The following is a 21,639-nucleotide window of genomic DNA, read 5'->3' on the forward strand; positions in this document are numbered from 1 at the left end:
CCCCGCCCCCGACATTCTTCCCCATCCCCCGTCCCCGTCCCTATCCCCACCGAGGAAGGGAAAAATCCCCCCATCCCCATCCCCACGGAGATTATTCAGGGACGGGGAATCCCCACCCCATTTGTAAGTTATAAAAAAAATTTAAAATTAAGCATTAAAAATATTTAAATAAATGACGCATATATATTCATCTCGAACCTAAAGTAGTATTCAATATTTTACAATTAAACATGTTACCTAAATATACATTTCATAAGCATGATATACAATGACAATAATGCTTCTAAAATTATATATATTATAACAAAGTAATACATATGTGTGTGTTGTGTGGCTATACATACATACATACATACATACATACATACATACATATATATATATATATATATACATATAAAGATTTTGGTTCAAATGCGGTCGTGCTCTCCCGTGCGGCTGTGCGGTTCACACCACTCAATGTTACGAAATACAGCACTCAATGTTAAGAAATACACCACACAAATATGCACTGTGGTGTCTTTCTTAACATTGTTGTGTGTTTCATTGTGTTTCACTGTGGTGTGTTTCTTAAGATTGAGTGGTGTATTTTGTAACATTGAGTGGTGTGTGACCGCACGGCGGCACGGAAGAGCACGGCCGCACCTGAAATTATTTCTATACATACATACATACACACACACACACACACACACACACACACATACACACACACACACACACACACACACACACACACACACACACATATATATATATATTTCGGGGGCGGGGCGGGGCGGGGAGAGTACTCCCCATCCCTACCCCCGTCCCCGGCGGGGAATTTAAAATTGCCCCCATCCCCATCCCCGATCCCCTATTTTTGTCCCCATCCCCGTCCTGACGGGGAATCGGGTTCCCCGTCGGGTACGGGTACAATTGACATCCCTAGTAACGGCTTCATGATGTCCACCACAACACAGCCTCAAGCAAAACTAGCTCGTGAAACTTGGTTGGTCGCCATATCGATGTTAATCGGACGACCAACCTTCTCCCCCACACGCATAAGAAACTTGTGATCGAAGTACTCCGCGGGTAGGCATGGGAAGCGAATCCACACTATCATTCTCTCTGTTTTGTCCGTGAACGGATCAAAGTTTGGGATCTACTCTTTGACAATAAGATAATGGTCCAACACCATCCAGGGCCCTCCATACTTCGCAAACTCATAATCATCCTTGGAAGCAAATTTTACCAGAAAATATCTGTTATCCACAGTTACCACCTCCATTCTCGCCTTCGGACGCCAAAGCGATTTGAGTCTTTTGAGGAGATACTCGTAGCCTACATTTCTTCCCATCACTTTAACGATTAGTGCTTGTTTCCACTTGCTTTGAAGCCTTACCTTTTCTTCTCTTGAAAGCCTAATGACTGGACAAGTAGTGTCAACATCGTCATCTGCCTCTTCCTCATCATCAGAGACTAGATCTAGTTCCTCGTCCGCCGGCTGAGAGCTATCTAATGACTCATTAGCCACCACCTGTTTGAAAGACAACGTACCTTTTTGGGTCTCAATTTCCTTCGCAACCTCCTATCCATTCGGCTGTGGTTCTGCCATTGGTGCCTCCATTGTTGTCTTCGTGTTTCTCTCCAGTTGATCTTCTTCTTCATTGTTCTGATGAATAAAGAGCGTTTCTCAAGTCATCGTGTCTCAATATCTCGATCAATATTTTAATAGATATGTTGGGTTTTAGTGAATTGAAAATTAATTTTTTTTGTAAATTGTAATAGGCATTTAATCAGGGGAAGACAAAGAGTTTTTCATTAAATGCTTTATTTTGCTGATCATGGTGATCTGACAGCTTAAAATATATAATAGTGTTAACTAAACTAATGAATACAATTAATTGAAAAATATCTAATTTATTTGGTAAAGCATTCTCCTTGATAAAAGTTAAGGTCATTACGTTTCAACCTGCTGTAATATCGTATTTCATTTTATTTAATGAATACAATTATTGAAACTAAGTCGTTAAGTTATGTTATTTCCATGATCCTGCAAATAACTAATAAAACATTGAGATGGATTTTTTTTTTTAAACATAGAATGGTTAAAATCACATATTGCATTTTTATTATGAATTGTTTAGTTTTGTGATGTTGAACTCTATTTAAAAATAAAAGCAATGCTTGATTCTGCCTAGGGTTTCTTGTGTCAGATGTGTGTGTAATGTAACACTGAACTTGATATTTTGGAATGACTTGAATCTCTTACACAGATACTGCAGAATTTGATTTTCTACCGAGATGTTAATCACAACTGAGTACTGCAAATATGGGTTATAGTCAATCAATAGTTTAAGTCCAAAAGCATTGTTTGCCATGTACTTTAGGCATTTTCACAAATTGTTTCTTGGTAATAAATTGGTTTATGACTGCTTATTTTTGTTTTATACATGTTACTATTTAAACAATTCATATTTCTTTGATAGGTTTCAGATTTTGTAATCAAATAATTCTACAGTGATTCATTGTATTCAGTTGCGATTTAGATGAACTCAATTTTGTTTTCATTTTATGTAATCTCTTTCCTTTGATCAGTGTTAATTTGACTTTGTGTTTTTTTAAAATTTAGGCATCAGTTGTCTATAAAATCTAGCAGAGATGACTCTTATATCTCTTCAGGAAGAGTTAATTTAATACTGCAGGAGTATTGAAATGCAAATCCTGGTAAATTTGCTAAATACAACTTATTCACAACTTTATTCGTATTATTTTAAATAATGTGCAAAACAAATAAGAATAAGAATGATGTAATAGTAGACTCCATGTTAATTACATTTAAAAAAAATAAAGAAACTCAGCTACATAGGAAATTACAACTAAGGATGGATTCAAGTAAAGATGTTGGAGTGTATAATGTGTAATTACAGCTAAAATATATCCTAATTTATGCTGAAATACTACCTAAAACTTAATTAAAATTACATACATTGAAATTGAATCCATGCTTAGCTGTAATTACACATCATACACTCCATTACTCCAACATCTTTACTTGATCCATTTTATGTAGAAAGGAATGTTGATATTACGACATTAGTTTTCCTAAAAATAAAATCATGGATTAGTATACTTGAATTCCTCATTCCTAATTGATGTACGCACTATACCTTTAGTTACAAAACAACATTTTATATAAGAATTAGTGGCTGGTTTAATATACCTGTTTGAAACAGAATTTATTTCTTCTTGAAAAGGAAAAATACATATTTCTATAGCTGTGTAATACATATTTCTTCCTGAAACAAAATTTATTTCTTTGGCCAACTGTTTCCTGGTAATCCACAACAGCAGCTTTAATGTTATGCATTCTCTAATATTTGTATACTATTTAGTCAATGTATATGAACTAACTAATGTTTAATTGTTTATATTTCACTCGAGATTTGAATTCCCACTGACTATGTTTTCAAGTCTTGCCTTTTTTTTAGGATGTACTGCAGGGTCTGCAACAGTTAGTCACATATGGAAAGCAGAGCTCAAAATCCTTAAAAACTAAAGAGAGTTAATGCATTATAAGAAGTTTAAAGCTATAAGAGCATCCTTATCAATGGAATTTTTTCACAATTTTTAAGGAGTTTTTGTAAGTGTAATTAGGAAAGAGAAAATGGGATGGGAAGAAAAAAAATATAAATCATATTTGAAAAGAAAAAAACATAATAAAAATGAAGGTTTCAGTCGCGTGTCAGGCGCGACAGCGCGTGCACTGCATGCGCCCGTTGGGCGCACATGGTGCGCTTGACGCGCGCTCATGCGCTTCCCCTTCCAATTTTTGAGTTGTTTTTCACTGTTTTATGAACCATTACTTGTAGGGAGGCTTTTTTTTTTTTTTCTTCTTCTCACCTTACTCCTCACTCCTCCAAGTCAGTAGCCATTGTACTAATATTCACCTATTATGCACTGATGTAACAACAATATTATTTCATGGTACCTTAAGGCTTCTTTCTCTTGCCCACAATGGTAGTTTATCCCTTCAACATTTCTATTCTTCTTTCCTTTGCTAAACATACAACTGCAAAACTCACAGACTAAATACAAAATAAACTGTCTTTTCATTCAAAAGAGAAAACTATGAGAATATTATTAGAGTACAACCTAAAAGATTGATAGGTAACCATATTTAGACATCTTATTGATAAAATAAGGAAGTAGTTAACAACACACTGTAACTACTAAGAATTCAATCAAATACCTTTGTTCTATTACAAATGATCTGTGTTATATGCTTACTGATGGACATAGAATCTTGTTTTTGCTGGATCCTGATTCATTTCCCTTTCCATCAAACACACCTACAATAACAAATAAAACCATACTGCCATATGCATTTAATTGTTAGTGGAAATTCTCATGCCCACAGACAAGTTAATATTAATAGAACTGTAAGTAATATATATATATATATATATATATATATATATATATATATATATATATTCTTTTTCAGAATTGTATTCTTTTTCAAGAGAAAGTGAAAGATCGGAAAATTATTGTGTGGACCATGAACATAAGGTACATTATTTTTGTATTGAAGGTACATTATTTTTGTACTGAAGGTACATTATTTTATAGTACTATAAAATAATGTACCTTCAATACAAAAATAATGTACCCTAAAATAATGTACTTTATGTACAAAAATAATGTACTTTTAGTATATTAAAAATGTACTTTTTATTTATGGTCCATACAGCTGTGTGGACCATGTCACCATGGTCCATACAATAATGATTGATGTAGAGCTTTTCCAAATCTGCAGCAAATGTCTAAAGCCTGCAAATGTGTGCGTTAACAGACCTTAATCTTCAAGCAAATGTCTTCTTCCTTTTCTTGGATGCTTTCCGAAATATTCTTTGAATTTGAAAGCCAAGAAACGCCGGACCAGTCTTCCCTGCAGCCTCGCGGTGTATTCTAAAGTTTGTTCTGCTGTTGTGTTGTATTTATAAGTAGGTTTGGATTGCTTGTATACGAATCTCTTTTATGATGAATATATTTATTATAAAAACTGATTGTATACCAGCTGTTATATTGGAAAGGCCAATCGGCTAATAATAAAAATTTAAAATATTTAATCACCTCGGGCATATCAACCATTTCCATATTTAATTAATCTGACATTTAATATTTCGGTCCTTGAATCTAGTTTCAGCCAATAGACTTGTACTAAACGACGTCGCAGATTTTGGGGCGGGATTTGGAGCCAAAAATTTTGGCCAAAAACATCTAGCTTTTTTATATATAGGATTAGAGAAAAATTGATTGGTCACGCCCCGAGACCGAGTGTCGAGTTCGAGCACCAGTTTGACTATCCCGTCCGACTGCTTGCCAGGTGGTATTGACTAGGTACCCACATTGGGTATCCATCAATAATTAATATTAATCTTTATAACTATTATAAATTGTATTTATAATTTTATTTTAATATAAATAATAATTATTATGATGGTTAACATAATTAATATTTTTATAAGATATAATTTTGTAATATGTTTATGTTTTTTTTTTTAAATGAACCAAACAGAAAATATACAATTTTTTGACTTGCTATCAAACACTAGAATTCTAAAAAATAATTTAAAAAAAATGATTTATTTTTTAGAAAATATTTTATGTGTTTCTAAACAAACCTAAGAGTTTATAGATATTTTCAAATATTTTTTCTTCCAAATTTAAGATCTAAAATTAATTGAAATATTGTTGAAAAAGTGTAGGGTTTCTTTCCCGTTTCTAGTTTCGGGCTGCATTTCAATCTTCACACTCCCGCCGCTTTTGCGAAGCAAGCAGAGGCGGCGCCCGATTTCCTCTACCCCTCCTCTCTTTCTTTGCCTACAACGTCTTCCTTCTCGCTTTCCCCTGCCGCCATCTCCACCGCTTACATTGTCTGCCCACATCGTCTTCTCTCTAGATTTCGACTCCGCCCCCTCCTTCTTCGCCACCAGTTACTCTTCCCCCTCCATCTCCACCACTACCGGTCGTTACACCTCCCCCTTCATCTCCCCCTCCATTTCGCACTGTTGTGTCTCTTTTGCTTTGTTTACTGGTTTAATTTCTTGCTTGTAGTTTTTGTGTATTTCCCTTTGTTGCTTTGAGGAGTATGCTTTCCTCTTGTTTCTTTAGCGAGTTCTTTTCATAAAGTATGAAACAATCAAAATAGTCATGTCGTATCACGTATGTGAATCTCATATTGGGTGACGAAGATGACAGTGAAAAAGCGCATCCTTTGAATAGTTCAGCGCAATGAAAATATTGTCAATGGACAGAATAGTGAAAATAGATACCTAGGTGGTGTGCAAGACATTTCAACCAGACTTAGTCTTGGCTACGTTTGACTAAGTTATTAATGACATTAAATAAGCTTTAAGTTCCTCCACACTTAGTCTTGGCTACGTTTGACCAAGTTATTAATGACATTAAATAAGCTTTAAGTTCCTCCAACGACTTCAACTTCAAGTTTGTGAAACAGTAAGCGAATTATGTTTTTTTAGCATTGCTAAGGAATTTGTTTCTATGTGTGATAACTGTGATTGTAAGGAATGTTTTACCATTCCATTGATCTTTATTGTAAACGTTTCAACTTATGATTAACGAATTAGCTTCTTTATTTTCAATTTTTTTTTTTTTTTGGGATAATGGTCAAATAAGCCTTCTAACTATACCGAATTGTGCAATAGGACCCTAAAACTTAAAAAACTCTAATTAGAACCTCAAACTTATTAAAAAAAATGTGTAATTAGCACTATTTTGTAGGTTATCTCCACGTAACTAGTTAATTACCTAATGACTAAAATTTTCAAGCTAATTTAGTAAGTTGACATGGCTTCCACATATATTTTTAAAATAATATGGTATATTATATTTTAATTTTTAATTAAAAAGAAAACCTTATTCTAGATTTGGCTGATTGATCATCGCTGATGGTCTGCCACTTCATCATCATTGCTGACTGTCTGGTGCTTGCCATCACCGTCGACATTCTATTACCTATTTTCCAGGGTGAAGGCCGCTACCTTCCAAATATGAAAAGAAGACAACGATGATGGATAGACGGGACGACAACAACTGGTTAACAATAGTGACGACTCATCGACGACGATGGTGGCCGTTATTATTATTTTTTATTTTTATCAATAAAATCATAATATATAAGTGGAGCTTTACTTAATGAGAGTTTATATAATATTTCTCTATATGTTTAACTTAACAAATAGAAGAGAAAATTGAAAACAAAAGGGAAAAAAAAAATTGGTCATCTTGGTGAGCGGTATCCAATCATGGCTTAAGGTGATGCAAGGAATTTCACCGTCAGGACATCTTATCCTTCTCGGCATAACTAAGAAATTTCCTTTCCTTAGTGCGGTTCTTCTTATTATTTCCTTTATACAGAAACACATCACGCACTGAGAGAGATTTCATCTAATTCCTTACAAATTGATTTATTACAGATAGCTATTATACATACAGAAATTAACTGCCATTTTCTCTCCAGATCCAGGCCTCTGATTCCTCCTCAGATCCTTGGAATTTCATCCTTAGATCTCTGACGCAGTGTTCGCAGCTGTGGATTGAAGCCCTCCACTCGGTTGAATGATCGAGCTCTTTGGCGGAAGGAGGGAGGGGCGGCCAATTCCGTAAATTCACAACTGCCTGTGCAGCTGGATCTGATCGAGCTTTCTCACAGTTTCAAAACCAACGCCCCAATCATGAATCCCTTCTCCTCCGGCACGCGCCTCCGGTCAGTTACTCTGAGATTTCATTTCTGTTGGATCCAATTTTCACACTTCTATCAGTCACTGAGCTGTTTAATTCCGCCGATTTTTGCTGTATTCTATACGCTGAAGCTGTTGTTGCTACAATGCGTCGCGGTTTATTTTTTTTCACTTTAAAACTGTGTTTTGCTGAAACTCGATTTTGGAAACTTTATTAGCTTGATGGCGCGTGGCTAATGCTTTAGAGTTCAAAACGGTAGATTGATTGATAACAGTATGAGAGCGGAAGAAGTTATGTGAGAGTATTATAGTTCTGAGCTAGCATTCACATTCTGGTCTAAGGATATAATTTGCTTAACTGCATTGAAGAGAATTTCTGCAATTACTAATAAATAAATACTTTCCTAGTAGCTACTGGAGCTGTTGTGCTGAAATTGGGAAGTTACTAATTTAACCCAGTAGTTCTTTCTTAGGATCAGAGAATACTTTAGTCAAAATACTCAAGCTAACTGATCCATGTGGAAGACGATCTGTAAGGACAGTTATGAATATATAGTTGAATAAGTGAAAGCATTGCAGTACATTTATACTTATTTAGCATTCAAGCTTTTTTGCTATGATTGCGTTAAATCTTACAATTTATAGAAAGCAGAACCTAGTAAGTACCCCAAAGTTATGAGAGCTATTGTGCTCAAATTGGGAACTTATATAATTTTTGCCTAGTGTTGTGTCTTAGGATCAGACACTACTTTAGTAAAAGTTCATGCTATTAATTGATCAAAACTGTCATATATAAGAATGCTTTTAACACTCTTGGTAATCTTAAAATGTTTGAGGTTTTCTAACTTATAACTACTGACCATCAGTTTGTAAAATGTATAAAATATAAGCACTGGCAATGTATACATTTCTCACAGTACTGTGATAGTTGAGTTCTATTTTTTATTCAGTCCAATGCTGTGAGCTTGTATTTTTTATGAGGTCACCTCTACATATTTTGAGGTTCAGTGTTTCCAGATGCTAAACAGTCAACTAGTTGGAATCTTGAGATTCTCCAACACCTAGTAATTTGCTCCTCCATGAGATTGTCCTGCCTTTGGAAGGTTTAAGGAGATTGTAATTTGATTCTTCTAGTTCCCATTGATTTGAGGTGTACTTTTGAGCAGTTTAGTAACCCAGTAGTCCCAGTAGTTTTGCTTTTTCAAGTGGATTTTTGTTATGGTTATGCATGAAACACTATGATCCTTCAAGTGGAATTTGTCTGATTAATTCATGGAAAATTTGGCCTTGATGTTGTATAATTGGCTAATATACTCTCTCCCCAAATTTGGCTGTAGGAGGCTTTGCATCAATCATAACTAGAAGTGATTTATTTATTTTTTTTCCTTTTTCTCATTTTTAAGCTCATACCTTAACTTTTCTAAAAAAAACTGAAGAAGCTCATACCTTAACTTGGAAGATGGAATATGTTTAATTAGCATACAACATGCTTTACTTGTATGAAAAGGGATCACACATGCTTACTGCTTAATTACAGGGACATGATTCGGGCTATACGTGCATGCAAAACAGCTGCGGAGGAGCGTGCTGTTGTGAGAAAAGAGTGTGCTGCTATTCGAGATGCAATCAGTGAGAATGACCAAGATTATACTCATCGCAATCTTGCAAAGCTCATGTTCATTCACATGCTAGGCTATCCAACACACTTTGGTCAAATGGAATGCTTAAAGTCGATTGCATCTCCTGGATTCCCAGAAAAGAGAATAGGATATCTTGGCCTTATGCTGCTTCTCGATGAAAGACAAGAAGTTTTAATGTTGGTCACCAACTCGATAAAACAGTATCCTGTCTATAATTATTTTCATTTTGTTATGTGCTTTGATTCTAGGCTCCTGATTCCTCATGCATAATACACAGCACAATAGGCTTTGTTTATTTCTTCTTATAGAATAGCACCTTAAGGAAGTTACCTTTAAGCGTTGAGTATGAAATGAAAGAAAAGTTGGACATTTGAAAGGTACACTGTTGGACATATTAAGTTATGGGATGAAGAATGAATTCATGCTTTTCTTTGATTCCTTAACTTTTAATAGAGATCTTAACCATACCAATCAATATATTGTTGGACTTGCTCTCTGTGCTCTGGGAAATATCTGTTCTGCAGAAATGGCTCGTGACCTTGCACCAGAAGTAGAAAGGCTGCTGCAGTTTAGAGATCCAAATATTCGTAAAAAAGTGAGTCCTGGAATATTTCTTTCTGATTATAGATTTTGCTTTTCTATTTTTTGGATTTATTTCCTAAGATATGCTTAAGTTTCATTTCAAGAGTTTAACCTATAATCTATTGGGGAGTCTTATTCTCTACATATAGATTTTGTATTCTTCTATTTGATAAGGATGAGGTTTTTTAGTTAGATAGCATCCTTCAAAATAAAAACAAGTTAGAGGAAATAAACGTGATTTATGCAATTATATTATACTATATAAATGGGTAGAAATATAGTGCTTTAGAATTTGATTTATTAGGTTACTCATCATATGACTTGAAGTTTTTACCTACTACAAAAGTAAGTGAAATATGATATGCGGAGTTACCTTGACATGACCATCTAAATTTAATAACCCTAAATGAGGAAACTAAAAGAAAGAAATATGAATCTGCTACTTGACTACAGACCTGCTGTTTCCATTGTTGGGCGATATTATTTTGAATAACTAATGGCACTTTACTCGATTATCATTCTGCTGTAGGCAGCATTATGCTCTATCAGGATTATCAAGAAAGTTCCAGATCTCGCGGAAAATTTTATAAATGCTGCAGTCTCCTTACTAAAAGAGAAGCACCACGGTGTTCTAATAACTGGGGTCCAGCTTTGTACAGATCTATGTAAAGTCAGCACAGATGCCCTTGAGTATTTTAGAAAGGTAAGTAGATTATGGTCAACTTTATCTATTGCTACAGGCTCCATCTCTATTCTGCATTTGCTCGTCTTGCTGCATGAATGATTACCTCTTCTCTTGTGTATTTGGATATGATAGTATTTAGATGAATACAGTCATGTATGTTGTTGTTAACCTGGTCTACTTTTTAATTCTGAATCTAAACAAATATCAAGAGCAACCCATTAAAATATTTTCTTTTACAATTCCTACATTTGGCTGGGGAGCACTTGCTTGATGGTAAAAGTTAGATATGTTGCTAATCTTGGCTAATAGATGGTGCCTTCCTTTTATAAGTTATAACAAGCTTTTTATAGAGTTTATTATCAATTTTCAATTTTTCATTAAACGGTATATGAGTATATCTAAATTGACAGTTGTTTTCTAAGTGTCTCTTGTGAATAGGAAATTATGAAGTCTATGTCTAATGATGTTGTCTTTTCTTCCTAGAGCACAATCATCAGTTTATATTTGTAATTCTTAATAGGTATTGCTGTTGCTAGAAGATAGTTCTGAAGTTTCTTAAGCTGACTTTGTGAATGTGCACTGTTTCATACAGCAGTTTGATGAGAATTTATTATTCTCTTTCTTTTGTGGTTCTAGAAATGCACAGACAGTTTAGTCAAAGTTCTAAAGGATGTCGTAAATAGTCCATATGCTCCTGAGTATGATGTATCTGGGATCACAGATCCTTTTCTTCATATAAGGTTGCTCAGGCTCCTGTCTGTTTTGGGACAAGGTGATGCTGATGCAAGTGATTCTATGAATGACATTCTTGCTCAGGTCAGTTATAGTTCTTTGTTGCTATTATGGGTGCAAGATTTTATGTTTTGCAATATTTTCAATTGCCAATATAAACACTTTGTGATTAATTCCATTCATTTTATGATGTTTGAGGTATATCATATTAGCATGTTAATACTTTTTATGGTACATTGGTGGGGAAGGGGGTGATGGGCTTTGAACCCTAGCCAAATTCCTGAAAAAGTATCTTAAGTTACCACTAGACTAACCCCTTGCTGTTATAGTTTGTTCAGAATTAGTTTATTTTAGCATAATACTTTCAAACAAAAGACAGAATAAGTGCCTTCCTGTGTATATATGATGCGTGGAGTGTTACATAATATACTTTTTGGGGCAATGCAGCATGATTGGTCAAGTGTTTTTACTGCTGAGTGAAAAATAGGGCATAGCTTTTATGTTTCTCTGTGCAGAAAAGGCTGGGAAAGCTAACAAAATACAAGATTTGCTTTTCTTGGATCTGTTTTAGGACACTCATCACTGGATTGAGGAATTCAATAGGGTTGAGCTCCTTGAGCAGACAAGCAGTTGTATAAGCATGAAACTATTACAAAGAACCCATCCATATCTGAACCTACACCATGCTCTTGTTTTCAACATATTTCTATCTCCATTTCCGTCTTGACCAAAGATTGACACATTTATTCTAGTAACTGTGTAGATAACATGTTAATGGATTTTGTAATTGACTGTTCATTGCATGGTTTTCGCTTTTTGGAGGATCATCTTCTGGTTATTAATGCTGTTAGTTAAAAGTTTTTCAGGCTTAAATAAGCCTTATTACTTGTGTCATGTACTGTGATGCAAAGTTTTCTTCCACTTTCACTGACATGCTATATTCCTTTTCCAGGTGGCTACAAAAACTGAGTCCAACAAGAATTCAGGGAATGCGATCCTTTACGAATGTGTTGCAACTATTATGAGCGTTGAAGACAATGGTGGCTTACGTGTGCTTGCTATCAATATTTTGGGGAGATTTTTGTCCAACCGTGACAACAATATCCGGTCATCTTCATTTGATATCTTTTGCTAAAACGAGAAATGAAAAATCTGGTGTTACTTTTGTCTATTTGGTAATGGTACAGTTCTTGCTTTTGCATGTTCTTTCTATCTGATACTGTTCCAATTTTCAGATATGTGGCATTGAACATGCTGATGAAAGCAGTTACGGTAGATAGTCAAGCAGTGCAGAGGCATCGAGCAACAATTTTAGAATGTGTGAAGGTACCCATACAGTTGAACTTTACACTTTGTGTTTATAAAAGTCTATGTCTCTTTGCTATTTAACAGTCTCTTTCATATTTGTTTTCTGCAACATATCTATGAACATGCTAACTAGATGGTAAATACTTCCACACAGAATTATTAACCAGTAGTAGAGTAAAAAGAAAGCATTAATTAAATTATATATAGAATGTCTAAAGCATTACGTATTTACATCTGGATATAATTATCCATATTCTGAGTTTTTGTTGTTTAGATTCCACTGGTTTCTAGAAATTTAAACAACAGATGGCACTGCATACTTATGGGCCAGAAAATAGTAATGTATTTGCTAGTGTTTTATTTATTTATTTACTTATTTATTATTTATAAATTAATCATAGATGTATTCTTTGTTGTCCCTTTCATGATTTTGAGTTTAGCTGGGTGAGGATTTCCTGGTTTAGCTAGTTTGAATTTTACTTTTGTTGGAGATGGTTGTGTAGTTGATGATTCAGACTTCAAATTTCATCAGCTCCAACTAAGTAGCCACAAACAACTCTGTGCATTATTTCACATATACAGTATTGCACAAGGAACTCATGCATTTATCATTTATCAGGAATCAGATCCTTCAATCCGTAAAAGGGCCCTTGAGCTTGTCTATCTTCTAGTAAATGAAAGCAATGTGAAGCCATTGACAAAGGAATTAATTGAATATTTGGAAGTGAGTGACCTGGAGTTCAGGGGAGATCTCACTGCCAAAATTTGCTCCATCGTGGAAAAGTAAGTACATGGACAACAATCATTAAATCCTTGTCATCTTTCTTTCTGAAGAATTATGGACTGCCTCTGTTTCTGAGGTACTTGTTTTATGTTTGAACAAGAGTGGGATCTGAGAAATGGTCCTCTATTAGGGTTTCATTTAAAGTAGTGACTGTTTTTGACCAGTTTCCAATAGTTGAAGTCTTGAAGACCATTTTTGTCTAACTTCTGGTACTTGGGGACCATTTCTATAAACATCTTTTAATACTTGTGGATGATTTCCCCCAACTATTATAAATGGGCAAAAATGGTCCATCCGTTAGGCTAATAGGAAAACCATAATGGAGGACTTTTTTGTGAACCTTTTACAAGTTGGGGGACTATTTTTGTCTAAATTCATAGTTGGGTACTAAAAATGAAATACCACTACATCTAGGTACTAAAATGGGAATTAGTTTTTTGTAAATTACAGAGTAGAATTGTTTGGAAGTACTTCTAATTTGGTGTAAAGAGCTAGTGTTGCTACTGAGTATCTTGCTTAGTTTGTAAGCTCTATGCAAAGCTGAGCTTTGTAAAGCTTTCGTATGCAACAGCTATGTGTCATTTTTTAAGGCATAAAATGACTAGTGGAAAAAAAAATCTATGAGTTTTTGTTGTCTTCCAATGTTTTTTTTTGCAAATGTGCTGCTTATTTTCAATTACCATGTGGTGGTATAGGTTTTCCCCAGAGAAAATTTGGTACATTGATCAGATGCTCAAAGTCCTATCTGAGGTATGCTTATTTGCATATGTTACTTTAATCTTTAGATAATTTATTTGAGGCTTGTTTTAACCGATATATAATTTGGTTATTATTGCAATTCTACAGCTGAACACAATACAATTATCTATATGATGCCTTCTATTATATGCTTGTTAGCCAGATACAATTTCTTGAGCATTGGGAGTTGGGACACACCACACATGAAACAGATTTATTCATAAGATACCAAACATGAAGGAGCAAATTATCTTCTTTTTTAAAATTTATTTTTTTATTTATGGAAAGTACTAAGCAGAGAAAAAATGTAAATAATTGAGAAGGAAGACTGCATATTCACTTCAATTAATCTGGTTAAAAATAGAATGCATACATACACATCAATGAGTGAGACTAAGGATCACCTTGAGTCGAACACATTGTACACATGTTATAAAATTCTTTTCTTAAGATGTAAATATTAGTGTTAATCACAAAGAACAGTACCAACTACCAAGCTGATGCACACAACAAATATTAAGAGAAATATTCTAGGTAGGTATTTGAAATTGTACAAAAAAGGCTCTAGGTAGGTATTTGTAGTTGTAAAGAAAAATGACTCTTGGTAGGTATTTGTAAGTGGACAATGTTCTGTCTCTTGAGCTATTCAAATATTAGTTCCTAGAGAGCATCAAGATAAATATAGTTGGATTAATTTTAATTATAAAATGATGACATGGAAATTTGTCTTGTAAGGAATTTATTGTAATAATATTTTCTGAAACCTTATTTATTCAAATTTCAATAACTAGAGGAGTGATTGGTGGTACTGTGATAATAATTAGTAAAATTAACTAGTTTTAATGCCACAGGAAACCCTAAAAAAGAGAGCATAAACTAGACCAAATCAAGGTGCTAGTTTGAAGTTTGAACCATTCAAAGTTCAATGAAGATAGTTCCTATTTTACATTTTCCGACCCAGATTTGTGATACACATGGTTTTATTCATAACTATAAAATGATGATGCAGAAATCTCTTGGAAGGCATCTGTTACAGAATATTGTAATATTTTTCGACACCTTAAGCATTCAAATTTAAGTAAACCAGAGAAGTGGTTTGTTTTACTGTAATAATTATTAATAAAAAACCAGTCCTAATGTAATATGAAACAAAAATTTTGGGGCATAAACTAGAGTACTAGACTAAATTAAATGCGTAGTTCAAGCCAGAAAATATTGATTATGGTACAATGATTTGACACTGAATGATGCAGCCCCCCCACCCACCCTCTCTCTTATTATTATTTTCCCCATATATTCTCTCCTTGTGCAGTTGTGCTTTAGTTGGTACCAATTATTTCCTGTATCTGTAGGCTGGGAGTTATGTGAAGGATGAAGTTTGGCATGCCCTTATTGTAGTTATTACCAATGCTTCCAATCTCCATGGATATGCAGTACGGTCTTTATTTCGGTTGGTTCAAACTGTAGAACAGGTAACTGGGTTATTATTCTATGAGTTCAAAAGAATTAGAAATTGAAGGTCTTTTCTTACTCTGTGTAGGTTCTCTGCATCATGTATTTTAATCTGTTTCATTATGTTTTTGTCAGGAAACTCTTGTCAGAGTTGCAGTTTGGTGCATTGGAGAATATGGTGAAATGTTAGTCAGTTGTACTGGAATGCTTGATATTGAAGAACCTATAACTGTGAGTTCTGATTGTCTTGTTTTTTTTTCCCCTGAAGTTTAATTTACAACTCACTTCACATTTGAATACTACCTTACATGTGTGCATTTGAACTGTATAGCTCAACTCTAAGCTTGTTTGGATGAACACTATTCTCAAATTTGTTTTCTGGGTGAAGAAAATTTACAAAAAAACCTAATAGCCTATTTATGCAAGTGATAATTTAATCCAGAATATCAATGAAATCCTTGAAAAGAAAAAGACTGGAAGAGAGGGAGAGAGAAAGGGTCATCCCCTGCCCTCAGCCTAAAATTCATTTTCTTGAACTGATCTTTCTGTATGCGAATTTTGAGGTTATGACTTCATGAGACCAATGATTTATGTTGTGACAGTTCTAATAAAAGGTAGGTTCATTGTGACAATTTTCAGGATGAAAAGTTTACTTATCATACAATATGCAACTGTAAAATACTTTCAAAGAATGTAGAATGTATTCTAGTTCTTTCACTAACTAGTCAGTATCATGGTATGCTTTGATAATGGGTAGTAATGCACATGCCTATTAACATAAATTATGACCATTCAAGGACTTGAAGTATGAGGGAAAATGGTGTTGCTTGTACATTGGAGTTGTCTGCATTCCTTTCATCATTTGAATGTCTACTTCTTCAGCATGTTTTGAGAAATTGTTTGTAACAGGTAACAGAATCTGATGCTGTGGACATTGTAGAGACGGCTATGAAAACCCATTCCTTTGATCTCACCACTAAAGCAATGTGTCTGATTGCCTTGTTAAAGCTGTCAAGTCGGTTTCCACCTTGTTCACAGTATGTAAATCTTTATTCTCTATTTCATTTATCTAATAATTTGTTGTTGCTTAGTATATCTGCACACATAAGTTGATAACTTTTTTTTGTGATAATGAGAATGGGCTTTAAAAAATAAACTTCTTCCTTTTCAAATTCCTACTACCTTGTAATTAAAGTAAGAAAATTTTGCACATTCTTAAAGAGGAGAGAAGTAATAAATCTGGGATAGTATAACGTAATGCATTTCGGGTAATTGCTTATTGAATATTGGTTTCTTCTATAGGAGGATAAATGACATCATTGTTCAGTATAAGGGAAATCTTGTACTTGAACTTCAACAGAGAGCTATTGAGTTCAACTCTATTATCCAGAAACACCAGAATATGAGGTTTGGTTGGATTCCATAAGGTTGCTTTTTGTTTTATTATAGCTTGTAGTGTCTTTATCTTAGAAAGCTGCTGGGTTTTGTATTCAGGTCTACGCTGTTAGAAAGAATGCCTGTCCTGGATGAAGCAACTTACAGTGGAAGGAAGGCTGGTTCTGTTCCACCAGGCATTTCGACTTCACAAGGACCTTCTCTTCCAAATGGAGTTGCCAAACCAGCAGCTGCTCCTCTTGTTGATTTACTTGATCTTGGTTCAGATGATACCCCGGCACCTAGCTCTTCTGGTGGGGACTTTCTTCAGGATCTTCTTGGAGTTGATTTATCACCAGCTGCTTCACAGCCAGGTGAATTTTGTAAGCCTTTACTTCAGTGGATTTACATGATAGTTACTGGCTACTCTCTTATATTTGCAATGCAGTTACAAGTTAATGACTGTATACCTTGTGGGCATGCTTCTTTTTTGAGTTAAAATAACATCATTTTACCCATTCAGCATGCTCTCTACCTAAATAAACAAAAGGAAATGAAATGATAAGAAGGGAATAGGAAGAAAAATGCGAGTTTTACTCTATTCTACCCTCTCTTGTTGCATCTCAGGTACAAATCAAGTACAGAAAAGTGGGACTGATCTCCTGCTGGACCTCCTGTCAATTGGAACACCTCCAGCTCAAAGCAGCAGCACATCTACAGTTGAGGTGTTGCCCTCCAGTCAAGACAACAAGAGTTCGCTGGATCTATTAGATAGTCTGTCCTCGCCTACTGTGCCACCGGCACAAGTCTCCTCACGGACCTCATCAGTTGGAAGCTCTCCGATGATGGATTTGCTAGATGGGATCTCTACCAGTCCCTCCACTCCTGGTACACTTTCATCACTGCTTCAACATAGTTTGGCTGACTGATTTATCCTTTCACATATTGACACATCCTGGTTTTTCAGCTACAGAAGACAATGGTCCAGCATATCCATCAGTTGTTGCATTTGAGAGCAATTCCATAAAATTAACATTCAACTTCTCGAAACAGCCTGGGAATCCGCAAACAACAGTTATTGAAGCTAATTTTACAAACAAATTGCAAGATGTAATCACAGACTTTGTATTCCAGGCTGCTGTCCCTAAGGTAACTACACTACATGATTTTTTAGTAAAATTGGGATATAGGTTGATAATCATATGGGTTATACATCTTTGATACTCACAATTTTGGCTTTGTTCCTCCAACCTGCCTACTCCCTCTCCAATTGGTATGTAGAAAGTGGGATCATTCTCTTATGGGTGAATTCAGACAAAAATGTTGTTTCGAAGATCTGTGATTTCTTACTTGTATTTAGAAGGGAAGGGATGAATTTCTTTAAGATATACTTTGCTTTAAGTTTTGATTTAAAAATCTAAATAGCACTATGAATACCTACCTACCTACTTACATTCTCAATATTATTGTAGTATGACATGGGAGCAATTATTAACTTCAGTTGATGTCCCTAAAGAAACTGCTGCTATGTAATTCAGTGATGTAAAGTCTGGGAGATCTAATTTGCACTTCATTGCCTTTTCAATCTACAGTTTCTTCAACTGCATTTGGATCCTGCCAGTGGCAACACCCTCCCTGCAAGTGGTAATGAATCAATTACACAGAAGTTGAGAGTCACAAACAGCCAGCATGGCAAGGTATGATAGATACTTGTCTTTCATCCTGATACTTGTTTCACAAAATTTCACTAGACATTCTCTCTTACTACAACATCTTAGGCTTAAATAATTCTGAATAGTGGGTTCTAGTTGAATCTCTTTCTTCAACTGTATCTGTATAGTGCAGACATTTTTGTGAAAGGTTTGAGCTGTGTTAAGAAATAAGAACTTTTACAAAAAGAAATAAGAACTTGTACTGGGTTCTAGAAATTGCTTCTGAAAAAACTAAATAGATAGTGGCCTACCTCACCTACCATTTTGTTTTGTCGTGCTATTACTGAATTGATATCATGAACCCCTTCTTCCTGAAGAAACTTTTTGTGAGCATTTTAGCATGCATGCCCTAGTCCCTCTAGGCAATAAATTCTCTCTGCAGCTTGCACTTATCTGGACCTTTTTTACTGTCTTTAGTGATTAGTGAAAAAACATTTTGTGTTTGCTCCATGACTTTTCAGAAATCTCTTGTCATGCGCACAAGGATTGGGTATAAGGTGAATAACAAAGATGTATTGGAGGAAGGGCAAATCAGCAACTTCCCTCGGGGTTTGTGAGGGGTTGATTCACTAGACTTCACTTTCAAATTTCGGTATGGAGAAGCATCAACTCGCGGTTTATGTTTTCTTCTGAAATTTATGGAATTATTTTGGGGGAGGGGTGGGTTGTGCTGGGCGGGACCCCTTCAATGGGGAACAGATTCAGATTCCTCACTTTTCATCATAACTCAGCTCTCCCCCACCGAAAGTGGCGCTGTACATTATGACAAGATAATCATGAAAGCCATTGTGGAAGTCATTTTTTTTTTTATTAGCAGGCTCTTATAGAAGAAAAATTGTGCCAGATTTTTTTTTTTTTTGGTGACAAGTTTTTAATATAGATGTTTGTTTCCTTGAGAGTTTGGGTGGGTAATGGAACTAGAAATGCAGAATTGTAATATAGGTTGGTTTATCGGAATCTTGATGATACTATTTTTAAAATTTTGGTGTTCCACAAATACATTTATTATAGAGACAAGGCAATCGGCAATGGGGTGTGGATGTGTGGATCATTTTAGCAGTCTCACAAAGGACAAAGCTATATTTGTTCAACAAATTGCAATTATGCAGCAAATTATTGAGAAGGAAATTAGAAGTATATTACAAAACCGTGTTGTGTTATCAAAATGCTGAGCTGGCCATGTTCTTTTGAAAAGGTTTACATGACGTGATTCTTATTCAACCTAAAAACATACTCCGTAATTGTTTTTGTTTTATATGACACATTCAATTGATCTAATAAAATATATAAAATTTGTCAGTATTTTGGAGGGTTAGGTAATAGGTAACATGATACCCACCGATTAACTGTAGATGATGTGATTATTAATGGTGTCGCTTTTGATCATTATCATTTAGGAATTGTTAGCACTTTCCTTTCAGGTTGTCTACTTTTTAAAATAACCTACTACCCTCCTAGGTGGCTAGGTCCAATTAATGTTTTTTTTTTTTCCTAATCCTCATTCTTTTTCAGTATTTGGTGCTTTCTGGGTTACGGCAAGGGATTGCTTATTACAGCTCTTTTTAATTTTTTTTTTTGGTGTTTAGAATAGGTTAAAACAACCGTCAAATTAGTTGCTTAATTAGTTAATTGTAAGGGTGAGTAGTGTCACCTTAATTATATATATTTTGTGAATATAGATTCAAAAATTGTGTTACTGTTGAATATGGAGTTCTGTAATTGTGAATATATAGAGTTTAGTTCTAAAATTGTGAATATAGAGTCAAAATTTTGTGGATTTAGAGGAATGAATTCTGAAGACAAACGGCAAGAAAGTAAGTAATATTTATTTTTATTTTTTAAAAATCAAACGGCGTCGTTTTGAAGTAAAACGACGCCATTTAGACCCGTGTCCATCTTGCAAGGTGGACTTGAGTCCATGACATAACAACTGCTAATAGTTACCATAATTGAGGGACTAATTTCACTATTCTTAACTATTTTAGTGATTAAAAGTGTAAGTAGTTAACTACTCTGTAATTTGTTTTGTTTTGTTTTGTTTTTTTTTTTTCCTGTCACTTGATGGTATCCACCCTGTTAATTATCATTTTGGTTAGACAATTTCAGTTGTTAACATACCTTTATTTTAGACGATAGCAAATAGCAATTGATACTAATAGCTCTATATTTAGCAAGTTGGCAAAGATCAATTTCATAAAAGCAATCAATACTAGTTTCGTATAACGACTAGAAATAGAATAGCTTTGTTTTTTTTTTTTTTTTAAATTTTAAATCAACAAGGATAGTTTTAAACTTATTTTTTTAAATAGAGTTACTTTTTGCTTAATCAATGTCTTTTTTTTTTTTTCTTTCTTTTTTTCCTACGTTTTCATTGCTATCTTGGTGAAATTGCCATGCCATTATTGTCATGTTACTTATCCAACTACATTATCCATATAATCGTGCCATGTGAACATTAATGTCACCTCGTTATATATTTTTAGAAAAATTGAATATTAAAAAATGCTTGTGAACGACTCCTCTGGTGGCTTTTCTTATACTAATAACATTGTTAGAAGAGACCGTCGTTGTATTCTTTCTAACTTTCAAGCTTATGCCATTATATTTGTTGGAAGGTCAGTAAATGTGTTGGCTCATTCTCTAACCCGGGCAGCACATTTCAATACTGGCTTTTGTTCATGGGAGGATTCCCCCCGATTTGTATCCACTTCTTTGATTAATTGATCTTGATTTATTAAAAAAAAAATGCTCGTGAACCATTATCATTAGAAAATTTAGTACAAACTCTTCTTCTTAATATTTTACTTCTAAAAGAAATTATTAATCGATGAGGGTTGTAGATGAAATAATGTTAGTGTGTGTCTTCTAGCATAACTAGAGGCTG

The 21,639-nt window shown here is 34.5% G+C and overlaps 1 protein-coding gene and 1 long non-coding RNA gene across 2 annotated transcripts; one reads left to right on the top strand and one right to left on the bottom strand.

Moving 5' to 3' along the window:
* The first annotated feature begins 7,408 nt into the window (after positions 1-7,408).
* On the top strand, positions 7,409-19,892 carry LOC116027227 (AP-1 complex subunit gamma-2-like). Its single transcript, XM_031268721.1, has 18 exons — positions 7,409-7,774; positions 9,286-9,588; positions 9,842-9,983; positions 10,500-10,673; positions 11,292-11,471; positions 12,340-12,494; positions 12,623-12,713; positions 13,315-13,478; positions 14,175-14,229; positions 15,570-15,689; positions 15,805-15,900; positions 16,579-16,706; positions 16,972-17,076; positions 17,164-17,417; positions 17,671-17,931; positions 18,011-18,192; positions 18,636-18,740; positions 19,217-19,892. The coding sequence occupies exons 1-18, from the start codon at positions 7,743-7,745 to the stop codon at positions 19,310-19,312; spliced, it is 2,643 nt and encodes an 880-aa protein (XP_031124581.1). The 5' UTR covers positions 7,409-7,742; the 3' UTR covers positions 19,313-19,892.
* LOC116027228 lies at positions 17,083-18,636 on the bottom strand. The gene is made up of 2 exons (XR_004099939.1): positions 18,497-18,636; positions 17,083-18,010 (listed from the first exon to the last, which is right to left on the bottom strand). It is a non-coding gene; the product is annotated as an uncharacterized LOC116027228 (long non-coding RNA).
* Positions 19,893-21,639: the final 1,747 nt, after the last annotated feature.

The sequence above is a fragment of the Ipomoea triloba genome, chromosome 8 (assembly GCF_003576645.1).
Source record: "Ipomoea triloba cultivar NCNSP0323 chromosome 8, ASM357664v1".
Lineage (NCBI taxonomy): Eukaryota > Viridiplantae > Streptophyta > Magnoliopsida > Solanales > Convolvulaceae > Ipomoea > Ipomoea triloba.